General features: G+C 42.2%; 1 protein-coding gene across 1 annotated transcript in view; it reads right to left on the reverse strand.

Annotated features, from left to right (window-relative positions):
• PRR5 (proline rich 5) overlaps positions 1 to 23737 on the reverse strand; it is a gene marked incomplete at both ends in the record, with an annotated part of 49149 nt that extends 25412 nt beyond the window's left edge. Inside the window, 5 exons of the mRNA XM_079544067.1 lie at positions 456 to 547; positions 4785 to 4842; positions 5503 to 5551; positions 13893 to 13973; positions 23607 to 23737. Of these exons, the coding sequence (XP_079400193.1) occupies positions 456 to 547; positions 4785 to 4842; positions 5503 to 5551; positions 13893 to 13973; positions 23607 to 23737 (411 nt within the window). The remainder of the gene's footprint in view (positions 1 to 455; positions 548 to 4784; positions 4843 to 5502; positions 5552 to 13892; positions 13974 to 23606) is intronic.
• Positions 23738 to 25281: the final 1544 nt, after the last annotated feature.

Below are 25281 nucleotides of genomic sequence, written 5' to 3' on the forward strand. Positions count from 1 at the left end.
TCAAGTTAACTTGTCTAACTTTACTGACTGTTGTTTTCCATTTGAAGTAGTATAGAATTTGACCTTCTTCTCAAAAGTAGGGTACTTCACAGGCATTCATATGGCAGAGGAGGAAATGTGTGCACTGAAGTCAACACAGCTCCACTTATTTCCCTGTGTGCACATTTTAGTTTATTGTTCAGGACCTTCATGGACTTCTAGTGTGAGCTGACATAAGGAGTCATCCTACCTGTACTCTATACCTATTTTCAAAGTTCCCCTTCATCTTTCTCACCCGAGCACTTCAAATCTGTTTGCATAAGTGACTTATTTGCATAACTTGTCTGTACAGAAGAGCTGTAATGGAAGGTTGGCCCGAGGAGAGAGAGTTTAGGATTGCATCAATCCGTTGATGAACCAGTATGGTTGCTTTTTCCAGTTTTTCAAGATTCTATAGTAACAGTGTAATTTTTCACCTGCACAGGATAGAAAATAGCCTGGAGCATGGGCAGGACATCACTGAAGAAAAAATCCCAGGTTTCAGCTAAGGTATCCAGCAGCTTCTGCCCTGCAAAAACATAAAACAAATTAGTGAACTGTTTTGGTTTTAATCAGCCAACTGAAAACATGACTCTGCTAGCTCTATATAAAGATGAATCATTTACCACACACTTTCAGTAGCAAGGAATTTGTATTTCTTTCAGAACATCAAATAATTCAATATTTGTGTCTTTTCAGATGACAAAACTAATGTTCTTACTAAACTCAGTGACTTGAGATTCAAGATTATGCAGAAAAACCTTGTGAAGAATAGAGTCATGCCTCCTCCTCTTCCTGCAGTAATTCCAACTGGACAAGACTGCAGGAAACAGCAGGAGGACACAGCAGATTAAATGTAGAAGCATTCCTGCAGGAAATTTCCCCCCACCATCTTTCTCTCTGCCAAGAAAGCCACAGGGCAGCAGAGAAAGGCTCACTCCGTAGAGATGCTTCTACAAAGCAACCCCATACATCAACCTTTTGGCTTCCTTGCATCTACCCTTACACAGTTGATCTCAACCAAGGTCTATGGAAAGCAGAGAATGGTGCTGCAGGCGTTCTGCTTTCCTATAGCTTTCAAAGGATGCATCAAATCTGTGATGACATGACAGGAATTTCTTCAATTCCTTTCCAGTTGCAGCTACCTGGAAGCCTTCACAGGACACACTGGAGAAGCCCTGGATTATACAACCAAGCTGAACAACGAGTTCCTCACAGAATATCTTATATAAAACATAGAGGCAAAGGCAGGACCTGAGAGCTGCAGAACAGAAATTCTGGCTTGATAGCTGAATGCAGGCCTAAGAGGCCTATGTGAACAGAGGCAAGCTCTTCAGTAGCCTTCTGCCCCTCACCCATGAACTGAGGACAACTGCACACACACCAGCAAGTATTCTGGATCTAAATACATGAATGACATGAGGCATTCAGATATGACAACATGACTTATCAGGATGCAAATTTAATGGCAATCTCAATACTGGTTTCAGAATCAAGAACTATTCATATTTGTACTACAGCATTATTTAAGGTTCAGCCAGGAGCATTTTGCCCAGAATTGTACACATATCACTAAGAAAATCTGCATGAAAGCACTCTGAGTTAGACAAGTACCAATTTTTATTATGGGATACTTCATCTTGCTGCATTTTTAAATGCAAGACAAACAGCAGCAGCTCTGGCCCAGCTGCAGCTCCTGGGTTGATGACATAGAGTGCTTTGAGTGACAAATCCAGAGCCAGATCGCTATTCTATACTGCAGCTGATGATCCATTCCAAGACCTTCATATCTGCAATATCAGGCAGGGGTTCTCTCTGTCCTACACACTCCTGTACTAGACTGAAAAGGGTCTTCTCATTTTCAGTTTGTTTGTTTTTTTTTTAATTTGTCTTTTTCCTACCACCTGTGGCAGTAGTAATTGTAATAAATACCACTGCATTATAAACTCCATAAGAAACTTTCAGCGACAAAAAACTTGATCATGATGGAGAATCCAAATAACACCAAGCCAGAAAGGCAGATTTTTAAAAACAGTTAAATAAATTAGCTGCCCATAAATTCAGGTTAAATGGAAAGGAAGCCTTTAAAAAATCTGGAACCAAAATGTGGGTGTTGAATATTTAGATTCAGTCCTTTTCAAATTTTGCTCCCAAACTGTACGAAGTAGAAATACGTGGTTGTGATAAGCATGCCTTTAGTACAGCACATTCCTTCCACGTTGTGGGCAGCTTGTTTTGTAAAGGGGTGGATTTCTGCGCAGTAGCTCAGAAAGGCTGCAGAGATAATTTTCACCAGGGAGGCCTTTTATTGTGTGCTGAGGAGGAATTCCTGTAGTGTGGTGATGATTAGCATCTTTCACATCAAGGAATATGACTTCTTGGTCCTTTCAAGAATATGTTTTCTTTTACTGTCAGGCAAAGAGTCCTATATTTACCTTAAGTATTTGCTTGATTCAAGAAATCTAGGTTACTTTAAATGTTCATTTAAGTGAAGGGTAATGTTGTCAGTTTTGTATGACTTGAAAATACACACTGTACATTTCTCAGCATTTCCTGAATAGAAGACTGAAATACCATTTTCTCAAAACAAAGGCTGAAATTTTCAGAACTTCCTGCAGAACAAAACCACTCCAATGTGTGCTCTGAAATGACCTGTTCTCTTCTGAAAACACCGAGTTGACAGGGACACCCACACCATCAGATGCAGGACAACCTGAGATTTGAGGGAAGGACCACTACAGACCAAGGAGGGACCTTCCATTGGAGAGACCAAGGACCTGCTCAGAATGGGAGCTTCCATGACTTCTGGGCTCCCAACTTAGTGGCAGGTATTTTGAGAGAGAAATGGGATCAGCAACTATGGGATGGACTCTACAGTGTTGCGCCTTTGCTGCTGTGAAAACCAGATTCCAGCCCTGGAAACTCACATCGACCAGCAACTCAAAAGGTGAGGTAATAGAAAAGTTTGTGCCAGGAAGACCTCTGCTTCTAAATTAGATTCCTGAACTGCAGGTGCCTTCCTATATCCTTCAGTGAGTTGGCATTTCCATGTGTTTTTTTCCAAGCGTATGTTTGGTCAGCTTAATAGTCACCAGCAGTTCTGATCATATTTTTAAGAGAAAACATAAAATGATTCACCACATTAAAAAAATAAATAAATTCCCAGATTGCTGAAATTTTGGTATTTAATAAAAACACTCCTGTATTTGAAAGCCACTTACTGGTCTTACATTTCAATTTTTCTTTCTCAGCATGGACATCAAACATCAGTGGTAGTATTTTTCATTTTCAAGCTAGTAAAACCTTAAGAACAAGGGATTGAACTTTGGTTGTTCTCTGCATCTAATTTACCAATTTGATCCTTAAAAATGACTTTCTTTGTGATATACAAAGCAGCTACAAAGACCTCAAAAGCCTTACAGCTCTATTGTGCTCTCCAAGCTGTTATTTCATGTAACTGAGGAACTCAGTGTTTCGCTCAGAAGAGTTTGAGTACTGTAATGTGAAACTTGTTCTCCTTCTGTTGCATTCTGGGCTATTGTCTTTTTATCAGAAAAGTTGCATCTTATAGCACCATCTTAATCCCATCAACTGTTCTGCCAGTAATGAAAGGTCACATTTAAGGTTCAGAGATAGCTGAAATGAATGGAAATGGTTGTCTCCAGGCTACTGCTAAAACAGTATATTTATACTAAGCGATATTATGACTGCAGCTCTGCTTGGGGAAAGCCACATTTCTTTAAAAAGACTCTTCAAAGATCTTCAGACCACTTACACATTCAATAATCTTTGAAAATATTCCAAAATCATGTCACATTCTAATGCTGTATGCCTACATCTAAGACAAAAGAGCATATTGAATAACACATCTAAAAGCTGCAGAATAGCATAGGACAGGAAATGAGGGTGGCCATCAATAGGAAGCATTGGTTGAAAGTTGACCAGGCAAAACACATCTGCTCCTGCTGCATTCTTCCCATGCACTGCCCCCGGCACACTGAGAAGATACCTTTCTGCATTCACGTAGATTATTCAAAAGCTACCCTGGCTCAAGTTTTTTTGTGGTGCTTACACTGACAGGGAAGAGAACGAGTGGACCGAGAAATGTAGATTGGGTAAATGACACCACTGTATCAGTGGGAACTAATTCTAATGGGCACATTTCTCCAGATTTGCACACACACAAATGAAAAAAAAAAGAAGAAATTGCTTCGCACTCACAAATTCATCCCCTGTCTCTGTATTCATTTATTTTAAATTTGGACTGTTCCAAACATAAAAGAAACTACCTTGATGTTTATTTCCACAAGGTGACTCCTCCAGAAGTTGCAGGCAGTTTAACGTTGCCTTGACAGTAAAAAAAGAGACAGCATCTGACCTCATTTATGTAAGCATGAATCCAGAACAACTCTTAAGACAACCCACAGCATTGCTCTGCATTTTGACAGGCGCTTCAACTAACTTGGATCTCAAAGTCATTCTGCTTTTCCTCTTTTCTTCAATATTGAGTAGACTAATTGGAGGAGAAGGAAGTGCCTACATCCGAGGTATTAATCCTTTACTCTCTAGCTTCTCTGGGCTGTCACTTCTCCCTGATGAAGGTCAGTGGGAACATCATGGTATGTCAGAACAACATATTGGAGGAATAGACTGATACCTCTTAATCCACAGTACAGAAGAATTCACAAAAAGAACTGAGCTGCTTTCAGGACGCAATGCTAAAACTCCTCTGACACTATAGGTAGCTATGCTAAAATTCAACTTACCTTCATAAAACCGGATCTTGTCTCTTAGGATCACCATGCCTTTTGTGAGCAGTTGATTCTGTAAATAAAATAAAGACTAACATTACTCAATTATATACTTCCCTGTAGCCAACATATTTCACCTTTTGATCTTTCTTAACTTTTGACAGTAGACCAGGTTTCATTTTGATGATCAATTACAGAAGGACTTTTCCTGCCATGTCCAACTTGCTTGGGACACTTTTCAAATAATGCTGTAATCTCCTACTGCTTGCAGGACACAGCATCTACTCTGTGCAGTGCAAAGTGCTCCTTGACTTCAAATGTCTGACTGACACTGCAGGTATTCTGTCTCAGAAAAGAATACTGCTTCAATAGATGATAGGTACCCAGTACTAACTGTCTTTCCTAGGAACCATACTTACAGTGAAATTAGTTGCTTTATTCAGGAATTTAAATTTTAAGTTACAAGTGAATGTCTGAAATCTACTGAAAGATGGTAGTGCCATACAAAAAACATCAACTGCACAAAGCTATTGCAGGCACTGGAGTTTCACTATCTGAATGTATGTATAAACCCCAGATCTCACTTACTCATAAATGACAACATAGAGAAGTCAATGGAAATCTCTAAATGGTTTCAAGTGACTCCGTATTGGCATTTAGAGCAGGGGAAGGGATTTTCCTCAGTAGCATGTAAAAAAATTTCTGATTTAAATGAAAGAAAACATATGCCTACCTGCAAATATTCGGTGAAGAAGGATCCCAGTTCTGTTTTCAATAACTGCCTGTATAAAAAGAATATGAAAAGGACCTCTGTAATCAACAAACTGTATTAGCTGCTCACTGTATGAGAAAGGGGAAGATGCTAATAAGAAAATATTTTCACACGGCCTGCCAATAAAGGCTAACTAAAATTATAACAAACAGGGCCAACAATACTAAGACTCTCAACCAGCATTTCTCTGCGGTGCAAAATACCTGCTGTTCTTTTAGATGGTTCATTGCACAAACACATATGAAAAGAAACTGAAAGAGGCTGTATTCCATCCTACATCTAACGCTTTTAAAAATGCCTGAGCTGTTCTTCTTCAGTGTCAGGGTTTGACTGGTGTCTGGCGTGGCAAATGTGGGAGAAATCTTGGCACTCTGTGTCTGTCAGTGCGGCTGAGCCAACAAACGGGCATGTAACTTAGCTGAGTTGTTCTCACAGCCAGATAATTTGTTCTGTGTAACTCCCCAAAAGAGCCATGACAAAATGTTTAGAGGGAAACCTGAGACAAGACGATATTCTGCGGGTTTTGTTGCAGTATGAAATGTAGTGAATTTTCTGAAAGGGGTCACGATCTTCCATGTCAGGATCCATGAAGCTGAAGTTTCATATAGTTTCAGTGAAAAAGCAGGTATAAACGTAACAGTTCAACTCTGTGTTTCATGACTCCTTTGCACTAAAACCTATAAACTCATCTCACAGAGCAAACCAAATTCACTTCCAAAAAACCACAACAACCTACCATAAAGAACTTTCATGTCAAGAGCCAGCATTCCTCCAGACCCACAAGCCCAACAGTTCCATCCAGACAGAAGTCACCACAAAGCTGAAGAGCTGTATATTGTTTAAGTCTCACATATTGGATGCCAGATGTTTAGCACTTCTTTGTACTCATGTCACTGTTAAGATGCACAAGCAAGAGGTCAGACCATTTAAGAGTTTCACTCCAACTGGACTTTCTGAGCTCTTGCCAGTCAGGCCTTGGCCTCTTATGGAAACCTGCCCATGCAGTAACAGGAAGAAATGAAGTAAAATTCAACTCAAAATCTAAAGACCTGCATCAGCTAGACAACTCAGTGCTCTGATCATTTGTGTAGTTATGTAAACTACACATTTGGTAGCAAATTATCATCTATCCCTTTAGGCTATATCTTTCATAAACAAACAAGTAATTAAATTATTACAACTAGTAACCAAATGCATGTCCAGTTTGAAAAGCCCAGCATAACACTATGCTCCCATAAAGAAGTCTGCAGAGTTGTTGTCTGATGCATGGGATTCAGCATAGCCTCCTGAGATCTTCTGAAAGTTCAGGGGAAGGAGGGTCAGGCCAATCTTTAGGAGGCCCAAATACAGTATCTTATTTATTTATCCTCAAGTGCATGTCCACACTGACCCCATAGCACACTGGGGAAACACTCCAAGCATGAAGGAAATTGAAAATAAACACAATGAAGAGTTTTTTTCAGAAGCTTCTAATCATTTAAATCCTCTTTGGTTACAAATCTGATCAACTCAGACAAACTATCTATAAACAAACGTTATCTAAGCCAGTCCAGGCTTTAGCTGTATGTCTCTCATTGCCATGGATGACCACTGTACGGGTAGACCTCTCAGCATGCCTGCTGTTACAACATATGGGAGAGAACAATCCTTGCAGAGTCCTGAGATTCCATCCTTTCCCATATGCATTGACAATCCCATCGTCAAGGTTGGACACCTGCCCCCACAAAACTGTTAAAGCCTTAAAGCATTAGAAGTGTTCACCAGCCCTTACTTCAACAAGTAAAAGGATGCTATGCATGCCACGCATATTCAAAATGGTAATTTACTGTCCAAGTTGTTTTTCTTCTGGATCACAAGCAATGGAACTTAAGGTTTTTCTTACTTTGAATGTAGATAATTAAGCAATTTTATGTTAAAATAACAAGAAAGATGTGGTTTTGAATTCTACTATGCTTAAATTTCTACCCTTTCCTCAAGCTAGCAGCTCTTTGAAGTCTAGTCCTAGTTTCCTCGTAGTCTTTAACAGGTGATATGCAAATACTTTCTCTTTTTATTCTACTGATATCTACTGATAATTCTTGGCATTTAGAGAAAGAAATAAAAAATGATGTTCTACTTATCTGGTAACTGGCCCTCTGATAAAACAAAATCCCACCCCATTTCCACTTTTCAGCTGTGAATGAACTAAACAACAAGCTTGCAGTTAATTATGTCATAGAATCATGTTTAGAAGAGAACAAAAAACTTTTTCTACAAATATATTAACAGTAAGAGAAGGGCTAAAGAGAATCTCCATCTTTTACTGGATGCAGCGGGGAACATGACCGCTGAGAATAAGGAAAAGGCTGAGGTTCTCAATGCCATCTTTACATCTGTCTTTAAAAGTCAGACCATTGTCCTTGGGGTACTCTACCCCCTGACCTGGAAGTCTGGAATGAGGAGCAGAGTAAACGTCCCATGATTCAGGTGGAAACAGTTAGAGACCTGCTACTCCACCTGGACTGCCACAAGTCCATAGGGCCAGATGGGATCCAGCCAGATAGGGTGCTGAGGGAGCTGGCAGAGGTGATTACCAAGCTGCTTTCCACCATGTAACAGCGTTCCTGGTTAGCTGGAGAGGTACCAGAGGACTGGAGACTTGTCAGTCTGATTCCCATCTACAGTAATAGTCATAAGGAAGATCTAGGGAACTACAGGCCTGTCAGCCTGATCTTGGCACCAGGTAAGGTTGTGGAGCAGACTGTCTTGAGGAAGATCACATGGCATGTGTGGGACAGCTGGGGGCTTAGGCCTAGCCAGCACAGGTTCATGAAGGGCAGGTCCTGCTCGACCAACCTGATCTCCTTCTGTGATGCAGTGACCTGGCTGGTGGAGGAGGGAAAGCCTTTGACACTGTCTCCCACAGAGAAACTGTCAGGCTTGGATAGATGCACTCTGCTGGGTAAAGAACTGGCTGGAAAGCCGGGCCCAGAGAGTGGTGGTGAATGGAGTGAAATGCAGCTGGTGACCAGTACTGGGGGAACAGTCAGTGCTGAGGTCTGTCCTGTTCAATATCTTACCAACAACCTGGATGAGGGCATTCAGAGCACCCTCAGTAAGTCTGCAGATGACACCAAGTTCACAGGAAGTGTCCATCTGCCTGAGGGTAGGAAGACCCTACACAGGGATCTGGACAGGCTGGATTTATGGGCTGAGGCCAACAGGATTGAGGTTCAAGAAAACCAAGTGCCAGGTTCTGCACTTTGGCCACAGCAACCCAGGCAACACTAGAGGTTTGGGGCAGAGTGGCTGGAAGACAGTTTAGGGGAAATGGACCTGGGAATATTGATCAACGCTTGGCTGAACGTGAGCCAGCAGTGTGCCCAGGTGGCCAAGAAGGCCAAAAGGCATCCTGGCTTGTATCAGAAATAGTGTTACTAGCAGGAGCAGGGAGGTGATCATCCCTTTGTACTCAGCCTCAGTGAGGCCACACCTTGAGTACTGCGTTCAGTTTTGGGCCTCTCACTACAAAGAAGTGGTATCAAGTCCCTGGAGCATGTTCGGAAAAGGGCAACAAAGCTGGAGAGGGGAGCACAATCCTTATGAGGAGCAGCTGAGGGAACTGGGATTGTTCAGTCTGCAGAAGAGGAGGCTCAGGGGTAACCTGAGCTCTGTACAACTACCTGAAGGGAGGTTGTGGCAAGCTGGGGGTCAGCCTCTTCTCCCATGTAACTAGCGATAGGACTGGAGGGAATGGTTTCAAGTTATTCCAGGAAAGATTCAGTTTGGACATTAGGAAATACTTCTTCACCGAGAAAATGGTAAGGAGCTGGGAATGGGCTGCCCAGGGAGGTGGTAGAGTCCCATTCCCTGGAGGTGTTCAAGGAATGTTTAGATACTGCACTCAGGGACATGGTTTAGTGAGAAATATTGGTGATATGTGGAAGGTTGGACTGGATGACCTTGGAGGTCTTATCCAATCTTGGTGATTTTATGATTCTGTGACTGTACACACTGGACTGCTTCACATTATGCAGCACAGCTACATTAACACCACTGGTTCAAGGTAGAAAAAACTGACAGCACAATTAATGCATCTTGCTCTTTGAATCCCTAATAAAACAGACACTTCACACTGCTTAATTAATTTCTAGTGAAATAGTGAGGCCCTCAGGCCACAGCAGAGCACTGCTGTTTGAAGTTCTCAGCACCATACTCATTTCAGAGTTCCACAACGAAACTGGACAGAACACACTGCTTGCTCTTTATTCTTCAATCCTTATTTAAATTCCTTTAAAAAAAATCGATTGGGTTGTCATCTGTCAGCAGTTGGAAAATTCAGATTGCTGAGTAAATTTATCTAGATAAGTGGATGTTATGGTGGAATCTAGGTAAAAATCTGATTAAACCTGTAAGAGATCACTGATCAGACAGAAGACTCGTGCATCTGATTTTGCTGACAGTCATTATGCAGTTTTATGATGCTTGTATATCATTATTATCAGACTTTCATTGCCTGTTTAATGCCTTCATAAATTAATATGATAGTAAAAATGCACATAAAACACACTAAAATAGTTCCTGTCTTTTTTTAATCTTCCTGCTGCTGCTTCCTTGGTTCATTTTGAGATTCTCTAGAAACATTACTCAGAATCACAGAATCACCAGGGTTGGAAAAGACTTACAAAATCTTCATCCAGTCCAACCAATTAGCAATAGTTCTCACTAAACCATGTCCCTCAATGCAGTGTACAAACATTCCTTGAACACATCCAGGGTCGGTGACTCCCTGGGCAACCCATTCCAGTGCCTGACGACTCTTTCAGAGAAGCAGTATTTCCTAATGTCCAGCCTGAATCTCGCCTGGCACAGCTTGAAGCCATTCCCTCTAGACGTATCTCTGCTTACAAGAGAGAAGAAACCAACCCCCAGCTCACTGCAACCTCCCTTCAGGAAGTGACAGAGTCCAATAAGGTCTCCTTATTGTATGTAATTGTACTGAATTTAAAGTCTAAGACAGTATTATACCTGATTTTATCTTTACTAGCAATTAGATTATATGAAGCAAATATAAGGATGTGATCTAACTGGGTTTGAACTTTTGCTACAAAAGAGGAAACAACACTGAAATGTGTTGTGTTTGCATCAAAACATTATCTTGAAACTCAAAAAAAGGGAGCTATAATGTGTATTGATCTTAACACAGGATATTGGGCTTCCTCTGCATTTCCCTTACCTTGTTTTTCTTCCTTGGTTTACAAGTGGTGTAAATAAACATTTTGAAATGACATATTGTGACATATGAAATGAAAATGGAAAACGTACCATCATTTCCACTCCACTGCACAAATAAACCAAGATAAATACTAAGTAGTAAGTATATGCATAGAGATTTTTGTTACTTAAACTTTTAATCAATCCCCTACTGAATTATCTAGTAAGAGCTCACAAGAAGTAATGTACAAGACATGCATTGATGAGACTCCTCTTACTGGAGTATCTTCTCTGGTACCTGCATTATGATGCATCTTCATTCAGGTGGTAGGGCAATTTGAAATGAACTGAAATCATACACTGTTTAGGTTTATTGTTTTGGTTGTTCTTGTTTTGATGTAGGGCTCCTCAGTTCTATCCAACTTCTTACTTAAGGCCACCTTCTAATACCAGAGTAATTACATAAGAATGGTGTCAAAAGGCACCGGTATAAATGAGTGGCCAAACCCAGAGCAGTAAGTGATACTGTACTGATTTGTACCCACTGACACTTATTAAGCAACCAGTGCATAAATAATCAGAGTACAAATCCTCTACATGTGTATTCAGGCTAGGAAGCTGTATTTGCCCATGTGCGTGACATATGGTAATTAAACACTGTGACATTCCTAAATCAAAATGAAGGTGCACAAACATCACAGGAATAACGTGCTCAAATATTAACACTTGGTCTGTGGGTCAATTGGGTATTCAAGGTTTAACTATGAAAATACTCCAGAATCTGCTCCAATTAAAGTGTCAAAACAAAAACTTCCTTTACCATTCAGTAAATGCTGAAAAAGGTTATTGATACTAGGTTATTGATAACTCAAACACTTCCATACAAAAAATTTTGCTCCATGGAAGTAATGGTGATGTGTTTCATTTTATTTATGTACTTCTTGGGAAAATACATCTAAAACAATCTTAAGGCAAACAAGGACTTGTCCCACTTCTGAGGTCATATTTATAAACCAGATATTTTTACACTGAATACTAATATTAACCAAAATAAAATATTTTGAATTAAATATCAAGAGCAGTAACCCAGATTTTTTTGTATGTGTGAAGTTGGTCTCAACCAAAATTTGGTTTGAGCTGAATTTAATTGAAGAGAAAGGTTTGAGTTGCAAGTAGTCAGGAGGTCCCACAAAGTTAATGACTATGATCAGCAGTAAAACGAAGAAACTAGCAGGAGTGCAGATTCAAGAAAGAGGCCACATCTGGACGTGTACACAAACAGGCTCAAAAAATATCACCACCATGCTTTCTTCTTTAGACAGAGCTTTCTGTACTCTTAGTCCATTTGCTGTTTTCTCATCTTAGAATTCTGGGAATCAAATACCTGTAGCAGGGACACAACTATGTGAACCAGCCTCAAAAGCCACGCTGCAGCCCATCACACATTCACTCACATAACAAGTGATGCTGCTGATGTCTTGTTTATGACAGCGCCTTTCTAGATCGATCTAGATTTCATAATATTTGGTCCATCAGTTCAGGTGTGAGTCACCAGACATTATTCCTCCCAGAACAGAGCAAAACTGAATGATCAGCCATGATGACAATGCAGCAGCATTATTCTTACACTAACAAAGGAAACAGGCCTATCATGCAGCATCATAATCCATCACTAGCTGGGAAAAAAAATCAGTCTGTAGTCAGTTTGCCTCTTCTGCTGCCTCAGATGTTGCAATTAAACACAGCTGTACTAGCAAGTATCATCGCTGTGCAGGGCTTACACCCAGGTGAATGAATGCAAAATCTGGGTGCTGTTTACCAGATAGCAGCAATTTTACTTCTGTTTATTGGTCCATACAAGATTACACTTGTATCCTCAGAGGATAATTTCCTTTTCCTCTTCTGTTCCTTACCAGCAGACAAGCATCCCGAGGCAAGTGCAATGGACCAGGAAATCTCAGCCCAGAACAACCATTTTCTGTCATTCAGATGAAGCTGGAGAATCCTAGCTTCACTTACAGTAATGATCAACCATTATTCCAATAACCAACTCAAGATGATTGATGGATCATGCTAACTGACAGCCATCCTAGAAAATCTATTCTTTGCGTGTCATTTTCTCCCCAGAGAAATAAGAAATAACTGAAGAATAAGTTTATTTTAATTTTAAAAAGACAAAGAAAGAGGAAAAAAGAGAGAGCTCACTGGCCAAATGTAATCTGCCTGGACTTCTCTGAAGATATTCCCACAATTATCCTGACTGGACCAGCATTTTCTGGATATTCTATGGATGTTGTCACACTGTGGTGCCCAGACAGAGCAGGAATAATTATTAAGTGATAGGGAGTCGTTGAGGATTTATCTGAAGACAGAGAGGGAATACAATAAGCTGTCTGTCTTTTGCAAATGTGGCTTGTTTTTCCCTTGCTTATTCTTCAAAGCACTGGGACAAGCTTTGAAAAGGAAATGTGCTACTTGCCCTTGTCAGTGAGACAGAGTTTAGTAAATAATCACAGATGCTGTAAATCCATGTTGTCAGCTTATGTCTTGATAGATTTTTCTTTGTAACAAAAACTTAAATGACTAAAATGATGGGATTTTCACCTTCACTTTTCTTCATGTAAAAAAAAAAAAAAAAAACAACCAAAAATAAAAACAGAACAAAAAAAAAAAAACAAAAAAAAACCCAACAACCTACAACATTATATGCCTCACTGGTCTATATTTAGTCTATTGAAACAGCATCAGCACAGCATGACGGAGAAACAGGAACCTTAAATTGTGTTACTAAGGTCACTCTGCTGACAAGACAGCTTTATAACATCTAGAGCACATTCAGTTCACACAGAAGGAGCAGCTAGATGGGGACTCCCAGGCACAATGTCTTCCTTGCTCTGTTGCACCTGAGCACTTGAAGGCTTTATATCATCCATGCATGCAGAGGAAGCACTTCAGAGATAGGCTTAGCATCAGTGCAAAGGATGGCATAATTGCAGTGGTACAGAGCTGCATTGCTATGTGTTCAGGATGGGATCCTGCTTTTCCTTCCTTATTTTCAAACCAACATATCAAGAAAGATGATACTCCAACTGCAAGTCCTAGCAAACCGTACTGCGTGTGCCAGCTAATGACACCTTGAGTAGAGCTGAGTCACCCACCTGACTCCTTCATTGAGGTTGTAAAGTTCATGATCGGGGAGACCCTTACGCTGGAACACAGCTATTACTCCATTGTGGATACTGAAAGAGAACAGGAGGAGTCATTAGCACCAGATCACATTTTAGAAAGGTATCGCTTCCACAGTGAGGCAAATATCTCTTCCCAGACACCACACTACCATTCTTAAAAGTAACAGATGACTGCTGGTTATATCTCAGATCCCTTAAAATGAATTATACTCTAGAAAACAAATGACATTTTTGAAAAGCATCTCTTTCTGATTTTTGCAATTTCACAATTTTCATAGTTACGCACCTGAAATCAGTAACCTCAGAAAATTTATCCTCATATACTCTAGGTACTTCTGTATAATTTTAAGCATATTTTTGCCTATATTTTATGGGCTCACTACAGAGATAATTTACAACTTTGCTATGACATCAGTTTGATATTTCCAGCATTGTTGGCATCTCACTTATGATTACTTGATTTCTTTACTAACAAACCAGTGTTTGTCAAGTCTGGACACTGGATCTGAAGCTCAATTCATAAATAAAGCATCAATTTATTAGAACAGGGTTATTGGAATCTCAAAAATAATTAGTTCTTTAAAAAGTATAAAAGGCAGAAACACTACACAATTATGAATTTTAAGGCAATTTCATCAATCTCTCATTCATTTTCAATACAGGGGCAACACTTACAACATTTACAACAGTAGCGATTACAAAACACGGTTTTCTGTTTCTCAAAAATTTGTGCTCCTGCTTCATCTAAAGAAAAACCATGGCTGCATAAAAAGAACAACAGGTGGAAAGCTTCTGAAACAGACAACAAGGAACAAAACGACGTGCTAACCATCTGTCCTACAGCAATGCTTCCTTTTCATTTTCATTGATGTATGTAACTGTCCTGAAGCAGATGTTTCTTAGTGGTGATGATTTTCTTCTGCAATCAGCCACAAGTGAAACTATGATTAAGAGCGACAGAATTCTCTAGCTCAACAGAAAGCCACATTTCCAGCACTGTCTGTAAGTGGAGCACATGGCCACCATCCCCACAAATGCTAAAATGCTGAATGACAAACCCCTGAAAAGTGTTGCACGTTCTACAAAGCAATCCACATGCTTGGCAAAGATGCTTACCAAACCCAGGAATTTAACAAGACCACACCTCAAAAGGTTGCTAAAATGAGTTCAAGTGCTTCAGGATGAAGCCCTGAAATGCTCCTGAAACACACAGAATGCACTTAGGGTGATGACACATCAGTCTAAATCACTGAGCTGAGGTCTGAGGGCAAAGGTAAAGAAATGCTAGTGAAAGGTGAGACCAAACCTGTTCCAGTACTAGCAGAAGGAAGGTAGAAGTCTCCTTCCTTCCCCATCCCAATTCCATCTTTTACAGCTTCACAGCAGACTTCATCTTTGATTCCTAAAGAAAAGAAGACTGATACAATCCTCCTATCTGTTAGCTAATCCCTGATCTTGTAGATGCTTGGTGATTTTTGCCACATTTAAGCATGGAGCTGAAATCCTCAAAGTACTACAGGGCTTTTAGAGGCTAGGAAGGGCTTTCAGCTAGGAAGGAAGGACCGCCTTCAAGCAACCCCACTAAGGTTGAGTACAGCCTTTACTTGACAGGCACACAGATTTGTCCAGCCAGGAGGTATGAGGATTTGGGACTGCCCTATCTAGTGACAAAGAGCTGAAATGAGTTCTGCTCATAAGGTCTCCACAGACAACCTGATTCCCGCTGGCAGAGGATCTCAGGAGGATTTCCAGGTGCATTCAACAACATCCTGCAAGGCCAAGGCATCACTGCAGTGTCACAGCAAAGCTTGGTATTTGCTGCTTAGAAGGAAATGCAGAGGGTGTGTGGGAATCGCAGGGACCCACATCAAACCTCCTCAGGTCCACAGTAAAACAAAGCCCTTGTAATACTTGCTGGAAGCAGAGGACTGAGCTGGCAGATAGAACTGCAGACCCAACAACATCAAACAGCAAAGAGAAGCTCAGTTGCATTCATCTGTGAGTAAAGGACATTAAAAGTGGCAGCTGAAGGATATGACACACTGGGAAGAAACGCACAAGCAGGTCCAAATAGGAACTGCTATCATCTTCTCTCTCTTGGTGCTAAGCACTCCCACACACGCAGTGGTCACCCCTTCCCCCATGCATTTATGTGCACACAGACATACATGATAATCTAACCCAGTTTATTTTGGCTGGCTCAAGCAATCACATTCCATTTACGACTATTTGAAAATTGGCAGCTAAATGTCTACAGTATACAGTGAGGTGACTTGGGTATTTTAATATTATGAGTAATATGTGAAGTACGATGAATGTAGTGAATAAAACAAGCAGCCTTTACATGCTCTTCTGATTCGGAAATGAACTTTGCAGTGTTCCTGCCATCCTTCTGCAGGGAGGAATGACTAAACCTCTCTCCTAGAAGCCAGTATGCTCTCGCTTTCTTTCTGGTGCTTTTCTAAATGAGGGGGAGGTTTTCTCTTTCCAGCCTAGCAGGTCCATCATAATCCCTCAAAGAAATAACACAGAACAAGGTTTTTTAATGAGAACTATGAGTTGCAAGCACCTATAAACATCCTAGTGATGACATTTCCATCTGCCTGGGATCCTTCTTGAAGTGAGGGATGGCTGTTTAACCCACAGGACAAGTCTTGGCCCTGCCTTCCCATCTCAACCAGCAGTGCATTCATGCAGGATGCTGGGATGCAGTTACAGTCACACCACTATGGTCTGCCGCTCAATGTTTGCTCAGCAGAATGCAGAGGAGTCAGAAAAATAGGAATGCTACTGATGGCGTAAGTTGGTGTCAGAGTAATAAAAAGCTAGCATAAATCCTCTTAGTAAACATAAGCTAATGAAAAAAAACCCCAGTAAATCCAACTGTGCTTAAAGTAATGCTATGGTTTCCTTAATGAGTGATTGTTTAAAAGGGTTTAGTCAGATCAGTACAATCTTTTGGTGAAAAGAAAGCCTGAGCTGCTGCTTACACACAAGAGTTCTGCTAGATGCTTAAGGTGGGTGGATCACTTGTGCCTGCAACCAACCTCCATTGAGGTTTAAGTCATGATGTACATAATTAAACTTACATTTTAATGGTTACACTAAATTGGAAATGCTTTGTAAACTGCCTTCTTTAACTCTTTTACATCATGAAAGTTAATAATGGGTGTACTCACGCACTGATATTACTGTGAACACCTTCCCTGGAGCTGCTGTGCCTGTAAATGTGTGCTCAAGGTAAAGAAGAAAGCAGAACAGAAGACAAAACAGAGCTGAAAAGAAACCAAAAATGGGTCTGTTCCCGAGGTACCCACACTCGGTAATAAATAAGGCTGTAATCTCTAATCAAGACAAGACCCCATATGATTTTAAGCCCAGGGTTATGAATGTTTCTGCTTTGCTGTATTGACATGTATTACATGTAACTCCTCCTGGTCCTGCATTACTGTGCTTTCTCCTGTTTAAGGAAATGAGCAGTTTCTAGCAGAACCCCATCAGTATCTTCTGGTAGAGAAGGGGACTGGAAGGCTCTGTGCACCCGAGCAGTAAGTATCTGAAACATGCCTCCATATTGCAAAAGAACACAAATCTCGGGGTTATGGGATTATTGCACTTTTTGAGAGTAGAGTATTAATTCACATGCCAGCTCCTCAACTAGCAGGATTTGGGGCAAACTGCTGTGGCTGTGTTATTTAACATGTGCTATTTAATATGGATTGGTGTTCATGCACTAAGACACATTTTGCAAACGCCTTTCCATACAAACACAAGCCATGGGCCATTCTTGGTGTGAAGATGATGGCTGGTATCTACAAGAAGAAATCATTTTGAGAAACCAGCAGTGGAGCAGGAGGAAGCCTGGGAGGAGGCATGAGCCAGTGGGTGGGCAGGGAAGAGGTGAGTACCCACAGTAGGCTCAGCCCAAGAGTGGAAATTTGGAGACAACTGTGGAGATCACTGTTGAGTAGAAAATGAAAGTCTACAAAAACTTTAGAGCGTTGCAGAGTTGTTAGCTTTATCCAGTATTTCAGTCTTGAAAAGAAGAAAGTAAGAACAACAAAAAATGTTTTGATAATGTTCTTAAGACAAAATGCTAGATAACTCCAGTAGTTGCCACAATTACAGCTGATTGCCAAAAGATAACTACAGTTGAGAAGGCTCTCACAGCAGCAAAAATCAACCCAGAACACTAAGAAATTTCAGCTCCTTGGAGAGATCACTCATTACAAATTTGCCTGACCCTGCAGAGAAGGCAGCAGTAGCTACAGCTGCAGCACACAGCCCTGGCTTCACCACTGTTTACATTAGCATGGAGGGATATAGAAAATGTCAATCCCTTTGTGTAAAGCACCGAGTTTGACACTCGCTGTTGACACTCCCAACCACCCTAATAGTACAAGTGCCAAGGCAGGGAGGGTGGGGCTTATTTTTCTGACTTTTACCTGATAGAAAGCCTTTGCCAATGCAGCTCACTATCACCAACACACGCACTTCACTTGAGTCACTAGCTGAGCACCCAAACACCACTGCCTTCTGCCTCACTGCCCCATTACTCCAGCCCCAAAATACCCCTGACATTTTTAAGAATCCAAAAAGGAAGAAGTGCAATGATCAAAACACTGTTTTCTGTCTCCCATAACAACCTCCTAAGTGAACTTGAGAAGTGTGAGATAGATGAGTGGACAGTGAGGTGGACTGAGAACAAGCTAACCAACATAGCTCAAAGGGTTGAAGTCAGTAATGCAGTCTGTTTGGAGGCCTGCGGCAAGCAGTGGCAAGCAGGGGTAGGTACTGGGCCTGGTCTTCTTCAATGTCTTCATCAATGACCTGGATGAAGGGATAGAATGCACGCTCTGCAGGTTTGCTGATCATGAATCTGGAATGAGTGGCAGACACACCAGAAGGCTGTGCTGCCATTCCCTGAGACCTGGACAGGCAGGAGAATTGGGTGCAGAGGAATTTGGTGAGGTTCAACAAGAGCTAGTGTAGAGTCTAGACCTCAGGAGGAGTAACTGCATGCATCGTAACTGGCTAGGAACAGACCTGCTGGAAAGAAGCTCTGCAGAGAAGGACCTGGGTGTGCTGGTGGATAACAGATGGACTGTGAGCCAGCAGTGTGCCTTGTGGTTAAGAAGGCCAATGGTATCCTAATATGCATTAAAAAGAGTGTGACCAGCAGGTCAAGGGAGGTGATCGTTTCCTTCTACTTTACCCTGATGAGGCTACATCTGAAATGCTGTGTCCAGGTTTGGGCTCCTCAGTTCAACAAAGACAGGGAATTTTGAGAGAGAGTCCCACGGAGGGTCACAAAGAACACTAGGAGTCTGGAGCATCTGCCTTATGAGGAAAGGCTGAGAGCCCTGGGACTGTTCAGTCTGGAGGAGACTGAGATCTTACCAATATTTATAAATATCTAAACTGTGGGAGTCAAATGGATGGGCCAGGCTCTATTTAGCAATGCCCAGCAAGAGAATAAAGGGCAATGGACACAAACTGGACCACACCTGAACTTGAGGAAAAAATTCTTTACTTTGAGGGTGACAGAGCACACTTCTCAGAGAGGTCACAGTCTCCTTCTCTGGAGATACTCAAAACAGAGGGGATGGACTAAATGATCTCCAGCCCCTACAATTCTGTGATTCTTTGACTCTATCAGATCACAAGCAGTTTGCCTGCAGAGCTGAGAAACAACTGCAAAATCTGACTGCCTGTTTGGGCCAACCAGATCAAAGCCCCAGGTTGGGACCGCCTACCAAAGCATGTGGTGTGGCCCAACATTTTACTTGTCCAAAGCACGCAGGTGATTTTTGTTCTCTAAAGCATTCATTGCTGTCATATGCAAGCAGTGTGTGTAAAAATATCACTGTATTTTTTACTCAGGGTCTGCAAATTTCTTTAGGTGAAATTGGTGAATGTAAACAACATCACATAAATAATCACTCTTTGCTAGCACCAAAGAGTTGAATGCAATGTTTTTGAAAGGGAATAAGTGACTGAGGGCTCCTTTTCCTTTGGACAGTATTCCAAATAGCTAATTTGCAATGATGAACCTGATAAAATTCTTTGGGGACAACCCTGCTCCAGAAGATAGACTCATTTTTCTGAATTAGCTTAATTCAATCTGGACAATCCCACTTTCAGAACAGCTTCAGTCCAGCTGGAACTCCACAGGCTTTGTCCTTGTCAAAGTAACATTGCAGCTGCTATTTCACTGATGTTTCTCAAATTTCTAGCCAAGGTAAAGCAATCTGCAAAGTGGGATAGGCTGTAATTATGCACTGCATCACACAACTGAAAGTAAGCTGGTCTGCGAAACTGTCTTCAAAGAGTTTTGGAGACATTAGTTCCCCAACTTCACCAACTCTAAATACTACTTTGACTTATGAAGAAGTTGAGAAAGACAGGTGAAGCGACTTCCCTGAGGTGTACCAAGATTTCGTATTTTATGGAGTGTAAGATTATGGAAACTCTTCCGATCATACCTGCATTCAAAAAAGTACAGATGAGTCTGGAGAGCTCTGGGAAGCAGCTCCCACCATCAGTTCCTAGAGCTGCAGTCAAGGCTCGGCATGCTGCACTAGTGTGATGGTAGTATGGCCAAGTGGGAAGTCCCCTGCCCCCTTCCCCACCCTTCAGCTTGCCTCTGGCTCTCACCCATGTAAGTAAGCGCTCTCCAGAGGACTCCCACTGAAGGGAGAGGAAAAAGAAGCTAGTCCTCCTCACGCAGGCGTGAATATCTCACAATATTTCTAAATAAATACTAAATACTGGAAGAAGGAAGTTTTCCCAGTAGAAGCAGTAGATATATATGAATGCATCTATTACCATACATACTGTATCTATTGAGTATGGAATAGGTCTGGAATGTTTTCTCCACTAGAGAAGCCTCACTATGATCTGGAAAAAAAAAAACACTCATGTTTAAGTAGGAGATGAAATATGGTTCCTGTGACTGTAAAAATTACTTTACAAGAAGTTATTGCACACATTACAACCCTATAAAAATTACCCCAAACCATAAAACTCTGATTCTGCATGTCTGCTTGGCTTTACTGCTGGCATCACTGCCATAACAAGCATCTCATCTTTGTGCTCTTTGCCTTTCCATCACTACCTACTCCTTCACCTTATTCCCCTTAACTTCCCCATTTTCACACAGCAAGAGGACAGAAGCACCTTCCACTGGAGATTTATCCACAGCAAAACCTGGGCAGCATCAGCCTTATCTGGGCAGTCTGTGCTGGCTTGCTCAGAAAGAAAAACTTTCTGGATTTTATTTGCCCCAGCAGCAAGCTCAGGATTACAAACTCTGGGTTTCTTGGTCCGATTGGTTTAGTCAGCACTCAGCTCTCAGTTTTTGCCTGAAGCAGAAGAGGGCGGGGAGTGGGGGAAGGAATTGAAGACAATTCTAGTGAAAAAATCTAAGCTATTTTAATCCAATGCAAATTCTGTGAGCTGTAATGAAACTGCATTGTTCCACTATGTTGGTGCGGGTTGCTAGTTAACATGCGACCTGTGAGCTGATGCACTGATCTTCTGCGGTTCGTGGAAACGCAGGTTCGGAAGAAGCTGTGATATAAAGCCTGATTTGCAGCTCATCACCAACTTCTCTTGATCTAGCAGTGCCAAGAATTTTTACATCACTTCTGTTTGCAGGTGATGGAAAGGTATTACGGAGGAAGAAATTGTCCTTTCCCACAACAGGCACTGTGTTTCCCCTTGCAAGCCCTATCATTAGGCCTCAGAAGGCAGCAGTCTCTGCGCTGAGAGGCAGCAGGGGGGAAGTCTCTGGGCAGCCATACTGCAGTGACACAAAGCCTGATGGCAGAAGAGGGGCTGCAGTTCGTTGGCAGAGATGGCCCACTGTGACTAAGCAGTAGTCCACAGAAAGTCTCAGCACTGTGACTGCAGCTTGGACTTGCTCCACTTCAAAGCACAACACCACCAGCCCCATGCAGGGAAGGGCCTGCCATGGGGCTGTGCTTTCCCTCTCCCTAAACCCATTTTGATGCACTGGGTACAACACCTCTCTCCAAAGCAGATACCTGCATGGCACGCCCAGACAAAGCTGCTGCCAAGAAACAAGAACCGACAATGCATTTAAATATAGCACAACCAGGACTGGCGAGAGGGGCAAACTCTTCTGGTGTGTCCTGACTTCCTTGATCAGCAAGATCTCACACTCAGTACTGCACAGAGCACAGCAGCACAGGCAATCTGTTCATGCTAGCTCTTTGTTGGGGTGTGCTATTGCATCAGAAATAAAGGCTCTCCCCTTCGTCCCTGCAGCACAACCTGCTCACCATCTGTATCTCGTCGCAGCTCCAGGGAGCTGCTAGTGCACACATGGAGATGCCCACTTGGTTTGCAGGGCAGCACCAGGTGTCTCAAGTCTCACGCCACCAAACCGTGGGGACACATGGCACAGCCACCAGTGCATGGGGAAAGGCAGCCCCAGCAGAAAGCCAGCCTGGGCAGGGTTCACACACAGTAGTGGCACAGCTGCTCACAGACACCTCGCTCACACCAAGCAGCACCTCCCCTCCCTGCTGACTCCTCCCCGAGTACCACCACCATCAGGACACGGGAAGCATCTCTGACATTCAAACAGCACGTATTTCTGAGCAGGTACCCAGCCTCTTCTGTTATCATACAGTTTCAGCGCTCACTGTGCTGCTGACAGCAGACAGCCAATTCATAATCCGAGTACGAACACACAGCAATGGGTGAGAGGGATGAGAGATATTTTAAAATCTTATTATAATTGCTTAAAACTGAAATACCTTTAAAAATGTGTCTATAGTTCTCCACTATTTTTCTTTCCGTGACCTCCAGACAATTATAAAACATGAGTGAAACTTTCCATGCAGTGACACAGTCCTCAGGACTCAGAGGCTCAGACTCATCTTTCAGTGTCACTTCATTCTTTATTCATTGAATCTCTGCTCAGTGGCTCATTCAAGATCGTATGTTTGAATGTTTGCAATTTTCTTTTTTACCAAACAGTAATAAAATTCAAATGTATAAGAACACAACCAAGGACTGTTTTTCCTTGTCCAAAATGCATGTGCATAAACACACATGCAAACAGAAACAAACACAAACAACTTTTTGCACTGAAGTGAATAAATTGAGTATTTCAGCAAATCTGCATCAACCATCAGCAGTACAGTCATGTGGATAAAAATAACATATATATGAATTTTAATAATTGTAAATATATTTTTGCATATAATGTATATATATACAATTGTTTATATATATATGAATGTATATATATATGAATCGTATTAATTGTGTGCATATATATATATATGTATATATATATATATATAAAAATTTTGAGTAAAATAAACCAAATCCACTTTGAATGAGAATATCCAGATGGACTCAAGGACCTACATGCAGCCAGATCTTTTGCAACGAGTCCTTGCCTGTCACAACAGAGGGGCTGAGCCATCTGCAGGAAGCACTGCTTGCTATCAGCCTGCAAAGAAAGTCTAACAGCAAAGTGAATACAAGCTACTCTGGCCTTTTGCTGGAGCACATATCCATGGAATGCACCAAGGCAGAGCCCAGCTAGCTCTCACCCATTCAGGGTGTCAGCAAGCCAGGCTGCCTGTGCCTTCTTGGCAAGCACGGGGCAGCCCGGGGGTGGCAGGACATGGTGCAGGAGCTTACCTGTTCCAGGTAGCGTTGGAGCAGGCCCGTCGCTGCTGGGTCCCCCGCTCATCCAAGGCTGCCTGCTCTCTCTTGCCCAGATCACTGAGGCTGGGCGAACTCATGAACTTCAACCTGCGAAGAGTCCTCATGGTCAAATGTGTGTTTGCGCGTGGCAGCTACAGATACACCATCCTGTTTACACACACACACGCGCAGCTGGAGCAGCAGCAGCAGCAGCAATGCGAGCAGTTCCCTCCGTTTGCTGTTCAAAAAAGAAACTTAAAAAAAAAAGAAGAGAGAACCAGTCTCTACGGAGCACACCTCTGCCAGCAAGAAAACAAACCTTTAATCAGATCAACTCTGACGTCATGAATTGTGGTTAATAATTTCTCCAGTCCTTTTAAAAAACAAAAGCCGAGCTCCCGGCTGCGGCTCAGGCACTTTGAAGGGGCCCCTATAGCCCACAGCCCCCAGCACAGGGCTGCTCCCACCCCAGAGCCAGGGCCCAGAGCCCTGGGGCGCTCCACCTGCCCCGGGACCTGCGTTCCCCTGGGGCCCAGCCCTGCTAGCTCTGCTGAGCCCGCCTCTCTGAGATCGTGATGGAAATGAAACTGGAGGCAACAGACACACACACACAAGAAAAAAAAAAAAAGTAAAAAAAAAACACAACACCCAAGCGACCAATACTGACGCGCAGAGAGTTTATTGGAAAGTTTCATAACTGCCTGTGCCCTGCCATGTTACAACACTGCACTCATGTGCTCTCAGTGCCTCACTCGTACAGACATACACACAGTACCGCGGCACCAAGAGCGCTCACACACACAACAGCGGCAGGACGGAAACTGGAAGTGTGGTTTTGCCCTTTTGAGGAGTTTTTGGTGAGTCTGATGCCTGGTCTTTCTGTCTCTTTGTAGAATAATGTAGCAACTGCATGACTTGGGGCATAGCAAGCTCCTTTAGAAGCCCTAAGTGCCTTATGTTCAAAGGAGAAATCTCTCAGAGCACTGGGGCTGAGGCTATGCTGCTACAAGATCCCACCTCGCTCAGTTTGCTGCTGCTCACTCCAGGTTCTGCTCTGTGCCCAGGACAGCCTCACTCCCCAGTGGGGAAGGAGCTAACAGGACCGCGACAGCTCCCTCAGAAAGTATGCAGGCTGCAACAAGAGTGAGCTGCAGTGGAACGACCACTCCTGTCACTGCAAAGCATCTGGTGAGAGCTGTGAGGGCTCAGCCTGGCAGAGAAGAGGGCTGCAGTACAGAAGGACTTGTCTTCTCCTTTTCTGTTTTCATCTGTGATAACTTACTGTCTAGATCCAGGCTGCAAGTAGATTTTTTTGTGCTCAAATAGTATCTCAAGGATGATATTACAGGAGAACTGATTTGTTTTTTCAACCATGAGATCTGCCCTCTCTGCATCAGTTATTGAAATATCTCAGTAATAGCTAATTTCTTTCGCTACTCACCAAAACTCAGCCAAGCTTCTTGTGTATCAATATCTACTTCCCAAAATTATATTTGGTAGTACCTTTGTGGGAAGTAGTAGCTGAACTGCACAGGAAAAAAATATATATATATTTTTTACCTTGCACTAGTTTTAGTAGTAGTAGTAGTAGTATCCACTGTTTGGGTCAGTGCTAATACTCATTGCCCTTTCCAATCCAAAAATCTGAGTACACAAACAAGCACTGCAG

The sequence above is a fragment of the Tetrao urogallus genome, assembly GCF_951394365.1.
Source record: "Tetrao urogallus genome assembly, chromosome: 1".
In the NCBI taxonomy this organism is placed as follows: domain Eukaryota; kingdom Metazoa; phylum Chordata; class Aves; order Galliformes; family Phasianidae; genus Tetrao; species Tetrao urogallus.